Below are 13,388 nucleotides of genomic sequence, written 5' to 3' on the forward strand. Positions count from 1 at the left end.
CATAGTCAACTATTTCTACATTTGGAGTTGAAATGGCTTTCTCAAAGTCTTCCAGTATCCTTCACTTCCATGTATTTAGACAGTGATGGACTTACATATTTGGCCAGGCTGGTATGGATGCAGGTGATGGTGACAGCTGTTCAAGTGTAAGTGCAGAATCACAGAATGATACGGGGTTGGAAGGGACCTCTGGAGATCATCTAGTCCAACCCCACTGCCAGAGCAGGTCCATGTAGAGCAGGTCGCACAGGAACGCATCCAGGCGGGTTTCCAATGTCTCCAGAGCTGGAGACTCCACCACCTCTCTGGTCAGCCTGTTCCAGGGCTCTGCCACCCTCAAAATAAAGCTCTTCCTCATGTTTGGATGTAACTTTCTAAATGTTCAAGTTTGTGCTGTTCAAGTTTGTCCTGTCCCTGGGCACCACTGAAAAAAGGCTGGCCCCATCCCCCCAACACCCACCCTTTAAGTATTTATAAGCATTGATCAGATACCCCCTCGGTCTTCTCCAGACTAAAAAGACCCAAATTCCTCAGCCTTTCTGCATGAGAGATGTTCTATTCCCCTAATCATTTTTGTAGCCCTTTACTGTACTCTCTCCAGCAGTTTCCTGTCCTTCTTGAACTGGGGAGCCCAGAACTGGACACAGTACTCCAGATGGGGCCTCACCAGGGCAGAGTGGAGGGGAAGGACTCGACCTTCTCTCAACCTGCTGGCCACATTCTTCTTGATGCACCCCAGGATGCCATTGGCCTTCTTGGTCACAAGGGCACATTGCTGGCTCATGGTCATCCTGTTGTCCGCCAGGACTCCCGGTTCCTTTTCCTCAGAGCTGCTCTCCAGCAGGTCAGCCCCCAACCTGTACTGGTGCATAGGATTATCCCTCCTTAGATGCAGGACTCTACACTTGTCCTGGTGGAACTTCATCAGGTTCCTCTCTGCCCGCCTATCCAGGTCTCGCTGTATGGTGGCACAGCCTTCTGGTGTTTCAGTCACCCCTCCCAGTTTTGTATCATCAACAAACTTGCTGAGGGTACATTCCATCCCTTCATCCAGGTCATTGACGAATATATTGAAGAGGACTGGACCCAGTACTGACCCCTGGGGAATACCACTTGTTACGGACATCCAAGTAGACTCTGAGCCGCTAACCACAACCCTCTGAGCTCTGTCTTTCAGCCAGTTTTCAATCCACCTCACTGTCCATTCATCTAACCCACATTTCCTAAGCTTACCTATGAGGATGCTGTGGGAGTTGCTGTCAAAAGCCTTGCTGAAGGTAAGGCAGACAACATCCACTGCTCTCCCCTCATCTATCCATCCAGTCATACCATGGAAGGTTATCAGGTTAGTCAGACATGATTTCCCCTTGGTGAATCCATGCTAACTACTTCTGATAGCTTTCTTTTCCTCTATATGCTTTGAGATGACACCCAGGATGAGCCATTCCATCATCTTCCCAGGGATGGAGGTGAGGTTGACCAGCCTGTAGTTTCCCAGGTCTTCCTTCTTGCCTTTTTTGAAGACTGGAGTGACACTGGCTTTCCTCCAGTCCTCAAGCACCTCACCGGTTCTCCAGGACCTTTCAAAGAGGATGGAGAGTGGCCCAGCAATGACTTCCCAACTTGTGACTTCCCTCCTAAGGCCTTTGGCTTGGGGTGAGCCTGGTCCTGACCTGTAGTGCCTCCGAAGGTCGTTCTTTAGCTGTTGCAGCTCCTCTTGCAGAACCAGAGTAGAATGCAGAGGCATATACTTTGTTCTGTAAGGTGCCTCTCCTCGGATATATATAATATGAGCCTTCACAGAAAGGCTCAGAGTTTGTAAACATAATATGTTCTAGAGCTGCCTCTCTCTTTAAAGTAGGAGCTTCTTAAAGAGTATTGCTGACTTCAGCAACCGTTTGAGTTTCTGGAAGCACTTTTGCTTCTTTTGGGCCTATTTGCATCCATGTACTTGTCTTCCTGGTCAGTGTCTTTTGGAGAGAAAAAAAAATCAGATAAAATCTTTATAGTATCAGTGCATTACTTTGTTTAAAAGCTGTTTGAAAAATGCCTATCCTGGCTTACCAAAGACTGTTTTCTAGGACCTAATTTTTACTTCTTTGTAAGTCCAGTGCTCAATACCATTAGCATAATGGTGTCTGACCTGATCGTATCAGACCAGAGCCTGTTTATTGGTATCCTCCTTATTAAAATGGCAAAGAATAGAGTTTGAAATGCTACTAAAAATGCTATAAAATCTTCGAATAATCCTGCCAGGCTTTGGAGAAGTCTGCCGTCAAGAAAAGTAGTGAATGATCTGAGTGGACTATATTGAATGCTTCATACTGAACTGCACAACTTCTGTTTCTGTGTTTTTGATTAAGGATAACTGTTTTTGTCCTTGTATGAAATAATTAAAAATAGATCAGTACTGCTACAGCTCTCATAAAGAAGCCCCTTAAGCACCAATAGAAGGATGCTAGTGGAAAAAATCCTTGGTGGTGTGGAAAGTTACCAAGTCTGTTTTCTTAGTGAGAGTGATTTCAACTCCAAATGCAGATTAGATTTAGGAACCAATATCATATTTGCAACACAGAAAATTTTTGATAAGAAGTGAATTTGGACAAATCCTTAATGATGGTAAGGGTTTCACATCATTGACCAATCATTCTACTAGCATTTCTCCCTTTCCAAATACTTACTCATCTATTTCTGCGCAGTGTAAAATGTGTTGATTTGAAATCAACCACAACTTTTGAGTCCTTCTAGAGTCTACTAATTTTTTTAAACCAGCAGATTAAATTTTCTTGTTAACAGAAGAGCTATAGCTAAATGTCTGACAGCATCTCTCTTGCTAAAGCCTGGCAGCACTACAACTTGAAGATCATGTCAAGGCTCATTCCACTGGGAACAGAACAGCCTTGGCTGCTAGCCTTAGGTCCGTCCCTAACCAGGAGATTTGCAGAGTGGCCAATTGGTATCCTTTGCATGCAGTTATAAAGTACTTGTACTTTAGATATAACATCTCGCAGATAAGTAGGTTTTTTTGTTGGGAGTAGGAGGGAAAAGAGAGGATTCATATTACAAGACCAAATGCTTTGAAGTGCTGGGGATGGAGTGTACTGAGAAACAATAAGAAAACAGATATTCCCAAAATAGGGACTCAACATTTTTCTTTCTTGTCATTTTTTTAGCTTTCCAATGAACAGAATTATACTCTGCTCTAGACATCATTTATTTAAGTTGTCCACTTCTTAAAAATATTTTGTAGTAAGGAGTTATCCTAGTCTTTAATATAAACATACATGATGTACGAGGCCACACATTACTGCTTTCCCTGTAAAGGGTACTGCTGGCCTTGATTTCTTTTGTTACAGCATGTTACTTTTTTTTTTTTTTTAACATTTTATTTTCAAGGCCTCATTTAAGCTTTTGGTCTCAAAGGCTGTGAATCCACAAAATACTTTTAGACAACAATATTACTTCCCTGCAAGGATTGTGCTTTGGAATGAAGCAGGTCTGTGGATTACCAGCCACTTGCCTCCTTTTCCTCCTAGGATGGGAAGATTTTTTCACTTTTTGTCTAAAATTAGTCTCTGGATATTTTTAAAGAGAATTGTTGTTTGAAACTCCCTCTTTTCACTCTTGAAGGCACCGAGACACTGATGTCCAATCCAAGATGTCTCAGTGCCTGAGTGAGGTGCTTCAAAGCTCAAATTCTGTAGCTCCTCTCATGCGGGAAATATGTGTCCCAGAGGGATGATCAGCATAGATTTAGATAACTAATCTCTTTTTTTTTTTTTTGCCTGTTCTCACTTTGTTAATATGTCATAACTTTTCGAAAGGAATAAACAGGCTGACTTTTACAGGCCTGCAGTCACACCATGTTTATCAAACACAGACAAGAATTGCTATAAATGTCTTGCTGTAACCTCGATTTTGGCTTTTATGGCCAAAGGTGGTGTGGAGGGGTGTGAAAAGGTTTTGTTATACTAAGTGCGGGTTCACTTACTTCCCTTCTGTTCCTTCCCAAGGATTTCTGACTGATTCCAGGGCCTGTTTTCCATACTGAGATTGCAGTTTGTTGTTTGCCTTCTAAAGAAGGGGGAAGACTTCATGTGCCTTCCATTCTTCTTGATCATTTTTTCAGGGCAAGTAGAAGGCAGACACATAAAACTTGTTTAGTTTTTGATCTAGACCACTGATAGCAACATTTTAATTTCTTTTGAAATCTTAAAACTTTAAATTTATTCCCAGTAGCAAAGCACCAACGCTCACAAATGCAGAATAAATTAGTGTTTGAGGAATGTGATTTCACTGTGAATAATGGTTCTTGTGAGGAGGGATTGCCATGATGTAGTTGAGCCACTAAGGAGAAGTTTCTGTTCTACTGGTGTGCAGCAGGTGGAAATTCTCATCCTTGAACTTTCATAGCCATTTGGGGACAAAAAACTTCCAAATCATCCCCATTTCAAGTGCTTCTACGGTATCATTCTCTTCTTTTTGTGTCTGAATCAGAGGATGAAATTTTCTGCAGGTCTAAATTCTTGACTTAAATTCTTTATTGCTAACCTTTGTTCTCTTTGTTTCATAGGAGATGATACTTTAAAGCTATGGGATATCAGACAATTTAAAAAGCCTCTTAATTCAGCAGAAAGACTGCCCAGCTTCTTTCCAATGTAAGTACTCTAATTTATTCCAGCTAGTAGAAATAGCAGTAGTTGTGCTGAACAGGAGGGAGTCTCTCAGAGTTCTCCTCCTCAGTTTTCACTAGGTTCATAACTGTACAGAAAGGACTGCACAGGGAGGACTGTACAGTGGGGATTCTTTGCTATTCTAGGACTTCACATTGCTTTAAAAGATCTTGTATTTTTTGTGATAATTCGTAGATAGCTTTGCTTGTTTTATGCCATTTTTCAGTCTCATATGCCTTCTGTCTAATTAGATTAGCAATTTTTCAGGAGGAGGCCAGTTCATTGCCTTATGTTTGTGTAATGAGATATATAAGTAATCCTCATTCTTATTTGGTCTATGATTAATAGAAAATGAGCTGGATTGAAAAGTAGACATAACATGAAGGTGCATGGTATTAATTCAAGTTATGATGTTAGAAGTGCTGATGACTGTTCATTAAGACTAAAATACTATACCGTACTGCATAGTGCTAAGTATTGTATTTAATATTTTTACTGGTATTACCTGCATTTTTATAGCTGTAGCACAGCCAAATCCATCTATAAGGACAGTTTATACTTTTGAAATAAGATCTTAGAAAGGCAGGCCATGGACAGCTCAATCTTGACTGCAATTTGTAGCATAGAGGAAAAGCAAACATACAAACATTTTTGGCCACTGTATAAACACACTGCCTTGCGTTGTTGAAGAATGTTTCATCAGCAAAAACAGATTTCATGATTGATTTATTTTTTTACTTAACGATGATAACCAGATTTGAAAACAGTTTTTGTTTGCTTGTTTCTCATGTTGAAAAGTTTACAAGACTTTTGAGTGGAGGATAATTTTGTTGGGAGGAGAATTTTTATTGGATCTGCCGGTTTTGTACTTTCTGTGCACAGCTGTAATTGTACATGTGAACTGTGTCTGATAAATATAGTTATAGGTGACAGCTGGCAAAAGATTTTTTTTTTTTTAAAGCTTTGTCTTGAAATAATTAACAAATAGAAAGTTACATTTTTAAGGAGTTCAATTTATATATGTTCCCTATACATTAATTATTGATTTGCCCAGTATGATGATTTGTTTTCTTCAACAGGACAGATTGTTGTTTCAGCCCAGATGATAAAATACTTGTCACAGGCACCTCTGTTAAGAAAGGTGGTGGCAGTGGGAAGCTTTTTTTCTTTTATCGGGAGACATTCCAGAAGTTGTATGAGATAGAAGTTACAGATGCGGTATGTATTTTAGTTTTCTTTTGCCAGCCATTCAAAATATGAATTAAATCATATTCATATGATTTATATATGGTCCCTTCCAACTCTAAAAAAAATTCAGTGAAATTCAGTGAAATATGCTTTTTGTCCCTTATATGGGTAATGATCTACTATCACTACTATAATTTCTCTACTCCATATTTAAGAGAGAGAGGTGGAGTGGCCTGAATAGGTACTATTCTTTCAATTAAAAAAAAATAAAATCCTTGAACACTTGGAAGTGTTTAAGTGCTAGGAGATCCCTGCTTTGGTGTTGCCATTGTGTTTCTCAAGGATATCTGTGAAGTGAGGCACGAATTCTAAACTTCTTACACGTGTATGCTGTTTACTCCACTCCATGGTGAAATGCCACATTGTGACAAAACTCCTCTTTGTCCCTGACACTAGGTTTGTGCTTACTATAGAATGTATTTCAGTGAACTCTAGCTTGTGTAAATGCAACAATTTTGTGGCAAAAGGAAGGCATCATTAGGAATCCCTCCATCAAAAATACCATTCTCACCAGTAATATGAAAACCTAAAATTGTGAATCTGTGATAATATCATAGTTGAAAAAAGGTCCTTTCACTCCTGTGGTGTACACAAGTAAGCTAATAGATTAAAACAAACAGGATTGGGAGAAATTCAAACAGAATTGCCATTGCTTAAGTATTGCTCAGTTTCTCTCAAAATGGAGAGGTAGATTTCTGTTGTCTGGCCATACATTGGTATGCTGAGGTCCCATTAGTTGTTGCAGTCTACCAGATAGCAATTTTGTCGCTTTGTTTCAGAATATTGTTTTATCTTTCTGCACTTTTCTTAACCCAACACAGCTGGCTTTCCTTGCACAGCAGACCATAACCCATTGTGCTGGAGATAATTTATGCAGAATTTATGTTTGTATTTACTTTTCTTTTCAAACCCCATTTTCTCTTCTAATTCATCCCAAAGCAAAATCTGCTTAGATGAACATTATATCCATCATTTCTGTGGGAGCAGTTATGCAAATAAAAAAATGCAGAATACATGTCAGAGCAGAAAGTTTGCGTTTTTTATGGAGGGGAAAAAAAACCCTATTTTCATTTTAAACATATATTCTAAATACAGTTTTTGTATGACATCGGAAGTTTTATTTAGTACTAAAGAATTTCTCCAAAGATAGCATAAATTAGATTTTAAATTTTTCTCTTATGGAACATACCAAACCTCAGCTCAGGAGGATTTCAGTTTTCTGATACAAGTATTATAGCCAACTATTTATAACCTTTTTCTGAGACAAAACATGATTGCCTCAGTATCCCCTCTGAAACTTCATGACAGAGGAAAGGAAAACAACTACCTAAGATGAAGTGCAAGAAGTAGATTGTTGTAGGAGCTCTTCTGTCCTTGGGCGCAGGAAACAAAATAGCTTAGCAATTCACATGAATTTGGACTCCTTAGAGCTAAGTGTCTGTTGTGGCCATGATGGCATCTCCATTTAGTGGTAGTGAGGCTGGTAACAGCATACAGAAACTTCACTTGAGCTTTAAGATGGGAAGAATGAGAAGCTTGTCAATGGTGGATTCTGTACCTCTGAAAGAAATGAAATAGTGAGAATTACTGCTCACCAAGCTACCTGTTTTATGTTCAAAGGAAATAATTTCATTTGCTAACTTTGTTTCCCAGAAAAATGGTTCTTTGATTCTCTGAAGTAGAGGGTCAGTTTACCTCCTGGGACAGATAATGCTACAGCAGAGTCTAGAAAGGATTGTTTTGCTATCAGTTTCTCTCAAAATCAAGAGATAAATTTCTGTTCTTCTGCTTCAAAATGCAAAAGAGAGATGGAGCTGAGAACCAACAGTAGGAAATTGTTGGAAAAACAAAAGTAGGGGTCAGTAAGCGACTTCACTGGGGCCACTAACAGTAAGATTTTAAGTATGTGTACAAATCTCAGCAGGTTCATAATTTCATACTATAGGTGTTGATATTTATATGGTACTTTTTAAGACTGTAGTAAATTACTTTTGTCTATAGAATTTTAGTGCTGCTGTTTTTCTTCATTTATAGTTATAAATTATAGTTATAGCTATAAAATTTAAGACTGTCATTCTCCTGCTTTGAATATAATGGATCAAATGAAAATAGTGGAAATAGTAGGTGAAGAATTGAGACTTCTAAATGCTGATCTTATGATATAATTTTCAGTGAGTGAGCACTAATAATATGTCTACAATCAGTCTCTCTAGCTTCCAACTTCAGCACTACACATCTAAGCTAAGCATATCAACCTGAATCTAAAAGAAAAATTACTGTTAAGTGGTGTTACAAAATTAAAGCAGTATATTTTTTCAAGATATTTTTATTTCTTTTAGCTTTTTCATTAGTGTTCTTTTCTTCTTCTCAAATTACAGTGTTTGATGAAATATAAACACAAAAAGGCATACTAAAACCAAAAGAATTTTCAAGAAGCTGGCTTTTGTATTTTATGAGCAGTACCTGCTGTTTGTTGGAAAAATATAAATTTGGTAGATTTGGTCTATAATATTGGTCTATAGTATCTTGTGTGTAGTTTATCATAGCTTTTTTTTATCAGTGCAGTAATGGCTTGCTTTCTATAGACTGCTTTCTTAGTTTCCATTTTTTCTTTATACTCTCTCAAAAATGCAGATAGCAGTGTAATCAAAGATAAACACGTAATGTCTAAGACTTCAGTTTGTCTTCTCTAACTAAATAACCTACTTTACCTTTTTAATGTTATCTAGTGCTTAAATATGTAATTTCAATGTTTCTATTTTTGATTTTTTTGGCATTGCATAGATGAAGTTACACTATGCCAATATATAATAAAAGCACAAATGCACCAACATCTATCTCTGCAAAGAGCTTTATGTGCTCTCATTCCTTATGAAAATAATTTCAGTGATTTCAGTTGGATTTAGTCCAAATTGCTAAAGAAAAAGGGCATCATTAGTCATTTATTTCAAGTATAAAATGAAAATAATAAGACTTTTTGAGAGTAAACGTGTACTAGTTTAGTGGTAGAACGTATATAATCAGAATTACAGAAAATCTACTGAGAAGAGAAAACAAACTATTAATGTGTTACTTTTTTAATTTCACAGGGATCTTTTAAAGGAAATGCTGGTAAGCTTAGAAAATTGAAAAACACTAAAGAGCAGTAAACATTATCTTAAACCTCCTTGGTAAATAGCCAGTGCAATTGGCCTGTGAATGAACCTAGGGGGTAATGGGAAAATATTTAGTGGGAATGTTTGACCAAAGCTGTGTCTGGCATTCCTTTCCATCATACCACACAAACCTTTTTTCACCTTTTCTTTCAAGTTTTCATGGGAAAACCCATTACTGTTTCAGAGCTGCTGGAGTGAAACCTTGTGGTTTTACTAATGGACTAACAGTCTGATTAGTCTCTGTTGTTGTGGCTGGGTATAGAATATTAACTGGCTTTTCATTTCATGTATTAGGTTTTTTGTGTGGTGTGTGTTTGTTGTTTTTTTTTCCCCCAGTTACAATCCATGGCTAAACTAGTGACAGTATCGTGTTCACTACTGAATGCCATCCCACCATGTAGGCATTGGGACTTCTGTAGGACTCAAGCTTCTTGGATTAATAGCAATACTTTTTGAAGAAAAACCAAATAGATGTCAGAAGTGGTGCAGACCATGGGCTCCATCTCTGGCCAGTAACAGTGCGCTGGCAGGAGGACGCGTAATCAGGGAAAACAGGCAGTGATGCTTCTCTGACTATCCTGTTCTGCCTCCAGTGATCCTTAACTTAGAGATACCTTGATGCAGACAGGAATTTGACAATTAATAGCACTGAGTGGACTTTTGCTTTTTTCCCATGAGTTTATCAAAGAGTGAAATTACCCATTTGCAGGTTACTGGCAGGGTCATTTACTTACTGCAGATTAGATCAAAATTTGGGAGTGAGAGCTCCTGCCTCTCCCGCTTTCGTAAGGAAGCTGGTGCTCTCTCCATGCAGTGCTTGGGCTACGCTCTGGCTCAGTGTGTACAGGTGTGATTGGACATTATCAGGGTTTTTTACAGTAACCATAGTTACGTGTGCTGAACTGTAGAGAATTCCTCTCTAACAAGAACCAAACTTCAAAAAATCCTGTTATGCACATGCAGCTTTTTCATAGTTTTTCTGGTTCTCTTTCTTCTACCTTGACAGTATTATCTGTGAACGGTTCTTTTGCTCTCACCTCAAATATCCACAAGAAAACGTTTGTGTTAACCTTTCTCAATTTGAGCCTTTGAGGCATATTTTATGTGAAAGATTTATAATTGCATGCAGAATGTTTCTTCACTCCATTTAGATGGATGAGGAGACTTAAACAGATGTCAGGAAATGTGACTGCCAGAAGAGGGGTACAAAGTGTGTGCACAGAACCTCAGAGGCCATTTCTTGTTCTTCAGGTATTATGAGAGGGAGGAAGACCCGTAGCTGCTTTGGGATGAGATCTCATCTTTTGGAATGTCTGTAACTGTAACTCTCTTTCTGGAATAGAAGGAGGATTTCATTGTCAGATGCAAGTCAGGGAGGGTTTATTCCTAATTCTTGGTTTGGTTATGCAAGTATGAGATCTTCGTGGGAACCAGTTATAAATACCTAGTGTATGGGAAATGGAGTTGGGTACACAACATTTCCCCCTATGTCAGTTTAACTTAAAATAGCTGTGGATAGCCACTTGAATCACTCTCACATGCCTATCATTCACTTGCTAGTTCAAACAGATCACCCAGTAGTTATCCTTATTACAGACAAGATTGATTTTGGCAGCAGTAAAGCAGTCATTTTCCCCATATGGAAAGGAGTAGTAGTACACCCCGTTACTGTCAAGCAAGAGTGGGCACTGAAAAAGAAAAAAAAAAAGTTGCACAATTGTAGAAATTGCTATTTTTAAATGAAAATGTAATTATTTAATTTAAATATGAGCCAAGATGATGAGATTGTGTACATTATAAAATGAGATGTGCAAGTTTTTAAAATATCCTGCAGGTTTTTGTAGATAAGCAACAATCCAAAACCATAGATTTGTTGTTGTTTTGGGAAACTTGTTTCGGTTAGGAGGATTCTTCAATATTTTCTTAGTTTCTCAAATATAGGCAAAAGTTAAATTATTAAATACTTCTGAAAATACCTCTAAGGGATGTTTCAGGAAGGTCTTCTGAGACAAGCTATAAATAAAGCTTCTTTTTAGATTAAAGAGTGAAAAGGAAAGAAGGAATACGGAATATGAAATTTCCAGCATCCTTTATGCACAGTTGATATAGGATTGCAGTATTTCTTTCCTTGACCTCAAACGATATCATTTACTATTTATAAGGTGCAGTAATACAGTAAAGGGCTTTTCCACTGTGGCCCATTTCACTAAGATTTAAAGCTTTTGAATTTAAGAAAAATAAATTCTTTAAACTTCTGGAAGAGATCATCATGCTACTTCGGTGTTTGGTTTTTTTTTTAAGCCATTTATTTTATTTGAAAGGAAAATCCACATTTCCCACAATAAGGAAGTAAATACAATATCTAAGGTCCAGTAAACTTTTGTGCTGATTAAAGTTTAAAAACAAATATTGTATAAAAGGTGAATAACAGGAATGTGTTTTCTTTTATAGTGAGATTAGTTGTCATTTTTCATTATCTGCTTTCATATATGTAAAGACAATGTGGCCCTTCCCTTTATATATCCTACAGCAGCATGTACTTTGTTTTAGGGGAGCTGTCACTAGAGGTTTGAGATATGCGGGAGAAATAAACTGTGCAGGTTCTCTCACTGAAATGGAGAGTGGGGTTGTAATGGAGATTGGAGGTGTATGTGAAGGTTGTCTGCCTTAGTTCTGTGATATACTGTCATGAAAGCGTGGCTGTAATTTTAACAGAGCGGGTGTTTGAAAATGCCCTACCTTGCGTTTACAAGGAAAACAGTTTGCCACCTTGATTAAGCTGCTTTTTCTATGCATCAATAAAGGAAAGTGTTGTTCAGTGGCTCAATTCACTTCTAAAAATATTTTTTATAGCTGTACCTTGAAAGATAAGTGATATAGCATTGCTATCCATATGTTCTATATTGAGATCCTGTTTTAAATTATTGGCCTCTGAAAAAGTTTTTAGGATATTTCTGTTTTCCACGTAGAAAATTGTAAATTTTATCCATTTCTGGTCCCTTTTCTATTGAATGCTTCCACACATTTCCTAAGTCATGTTTCACAAGGGAAAAACATTAGTGTTGTTTCCTCTACTACTGCATTCTCATGAGTATTTTAAATCTAATGATAGCAGGTCACTGCATTCTAGATATTCCCTAACCTCCCACCTTATTTATTGTAGTTGGCTCTTTTCCTTGGAAGAGCTCCAGGGGAATCTCAAACCTGAAGATTTTTGCAATTGGGGTTTAAAGTCGATTTTAAATGTAATATTAGTGTATTTTTATTGTATGAGCAGCCTTTTTTTTGGATCAGAGCATGCATAGTATCAACATATGAGTGTTAACCATGTATTTGCTCAAAAGAAGAAACAGGGTGGAAGCAAACAGATAACATTTTTTTGTTCAGCGTCACGGACATTTGGAAATGGCATAGTTCTGAATCTGTTATTTAGTACTTTTTAAAAATAAAAATGCAGCGGTTTTGTAAGGTTTTGTAAGAGTTACTCAGTCTACGTTTTTTTTTCCCCTCCTCTGGTCGATGGGAGCATCCAGGAGGCAGAGCAACCTTTCCCCCATGCAGCAGCCTGGCAAGCCAAGTCATTGGCTTTTGGATCACCACTGTGCTCTAAGACACCAGCGAAAAGAGATTACAGATCGTGCAGTGGGAATTAATGTTGTCTCTGAGCAGCATTATCTTTCAATGATTCTTAAGGCAGAACTTCTATTGTTCTTGAAGGGGAGCAGACAGTTAATGTAGCTGCTGTTTCATGTAGATTTTCGGTAGAGAAATCAAGGTGACTGTAGGAGTAGGAAAGACCTATCTATAAAGAAGCCTTTCCTTACCATCCTAACTGTACCAGTTGATTTTACTTTCCATTCTCCATGTCAACCACCATGATTCATGATCCTTGATTTTTATGTAGAAATAGTGATGTTTCTGAAGGAAAGATTGCCATTAGCTTCAGATTAGAATATTGAGTTTCTGATTTTTTTAATTTTTTTTTTAATTTTTCCTTTAAATTCCAGTTGCATAGAATTGGAGATAAAATATCTTTGTACATTTGGGAAAAAATGTGCTGGCATGTTTCCTTAAAAGTCTTTTAGGCATGTTTCTGAACTTTATGTGGAGTATGAGGGAATGAAAGGGAGGAAATAAGTGTTTCCTTTTGAAGCTTTGAGAAGTTGAAGACAGGCAGGAGTCATTCTGCTGCCTGTAAGTTAGAGTGCATATGGGCCTTTCTTGCAGCCCAGCATAATGAAATTTTTATTATATACTGAAGTATTTTCCTCTCTTTTAACAAGTGGTGTATGCATTTTTACTTGGATCTATT

The 13,388-nt window shown here is 37.7% G+C and overlaps 1 protein-coding gene across 1 annotated transcript in view; it reads left to right on the top strand.

Annotated features, from left to right (window-relative positions):
- WDR70 (WD repeat domain 70) overlaps positions 1-13,388 on the top strand; it is a 135,895-nt gene that overhangs the window by 98,149 nt on the left and 24,358 nt on the right. Inside the window, exons 12-13 of the mRNA XM_074166134.1 lie at positions 4,574-4,658; positions 5,753-5,891. Coding sequence (XP_074022235.1) covers positions 4,574-4,658; positions 5,753-5,891 — 224 coding nt within the window. The remainder of the gene's footprint in view (positions 1-4,573; positions 4,659-5,752; positions 5,892-13,388) is intronic.

Source organism: Numenius arquata, chromosome Z, assembly GCF_964106895.1.
Source record: "Numenius arquata chromosome Z, bNumArq3.hap1.1, whole genome shotgun sequence".
NCBI classification, from domain to species: Eukaryota; Metazoa; Chordata; class Aves; order Charadriiformes; family Scolopacidae; genus Numenius; species Numenius arquata.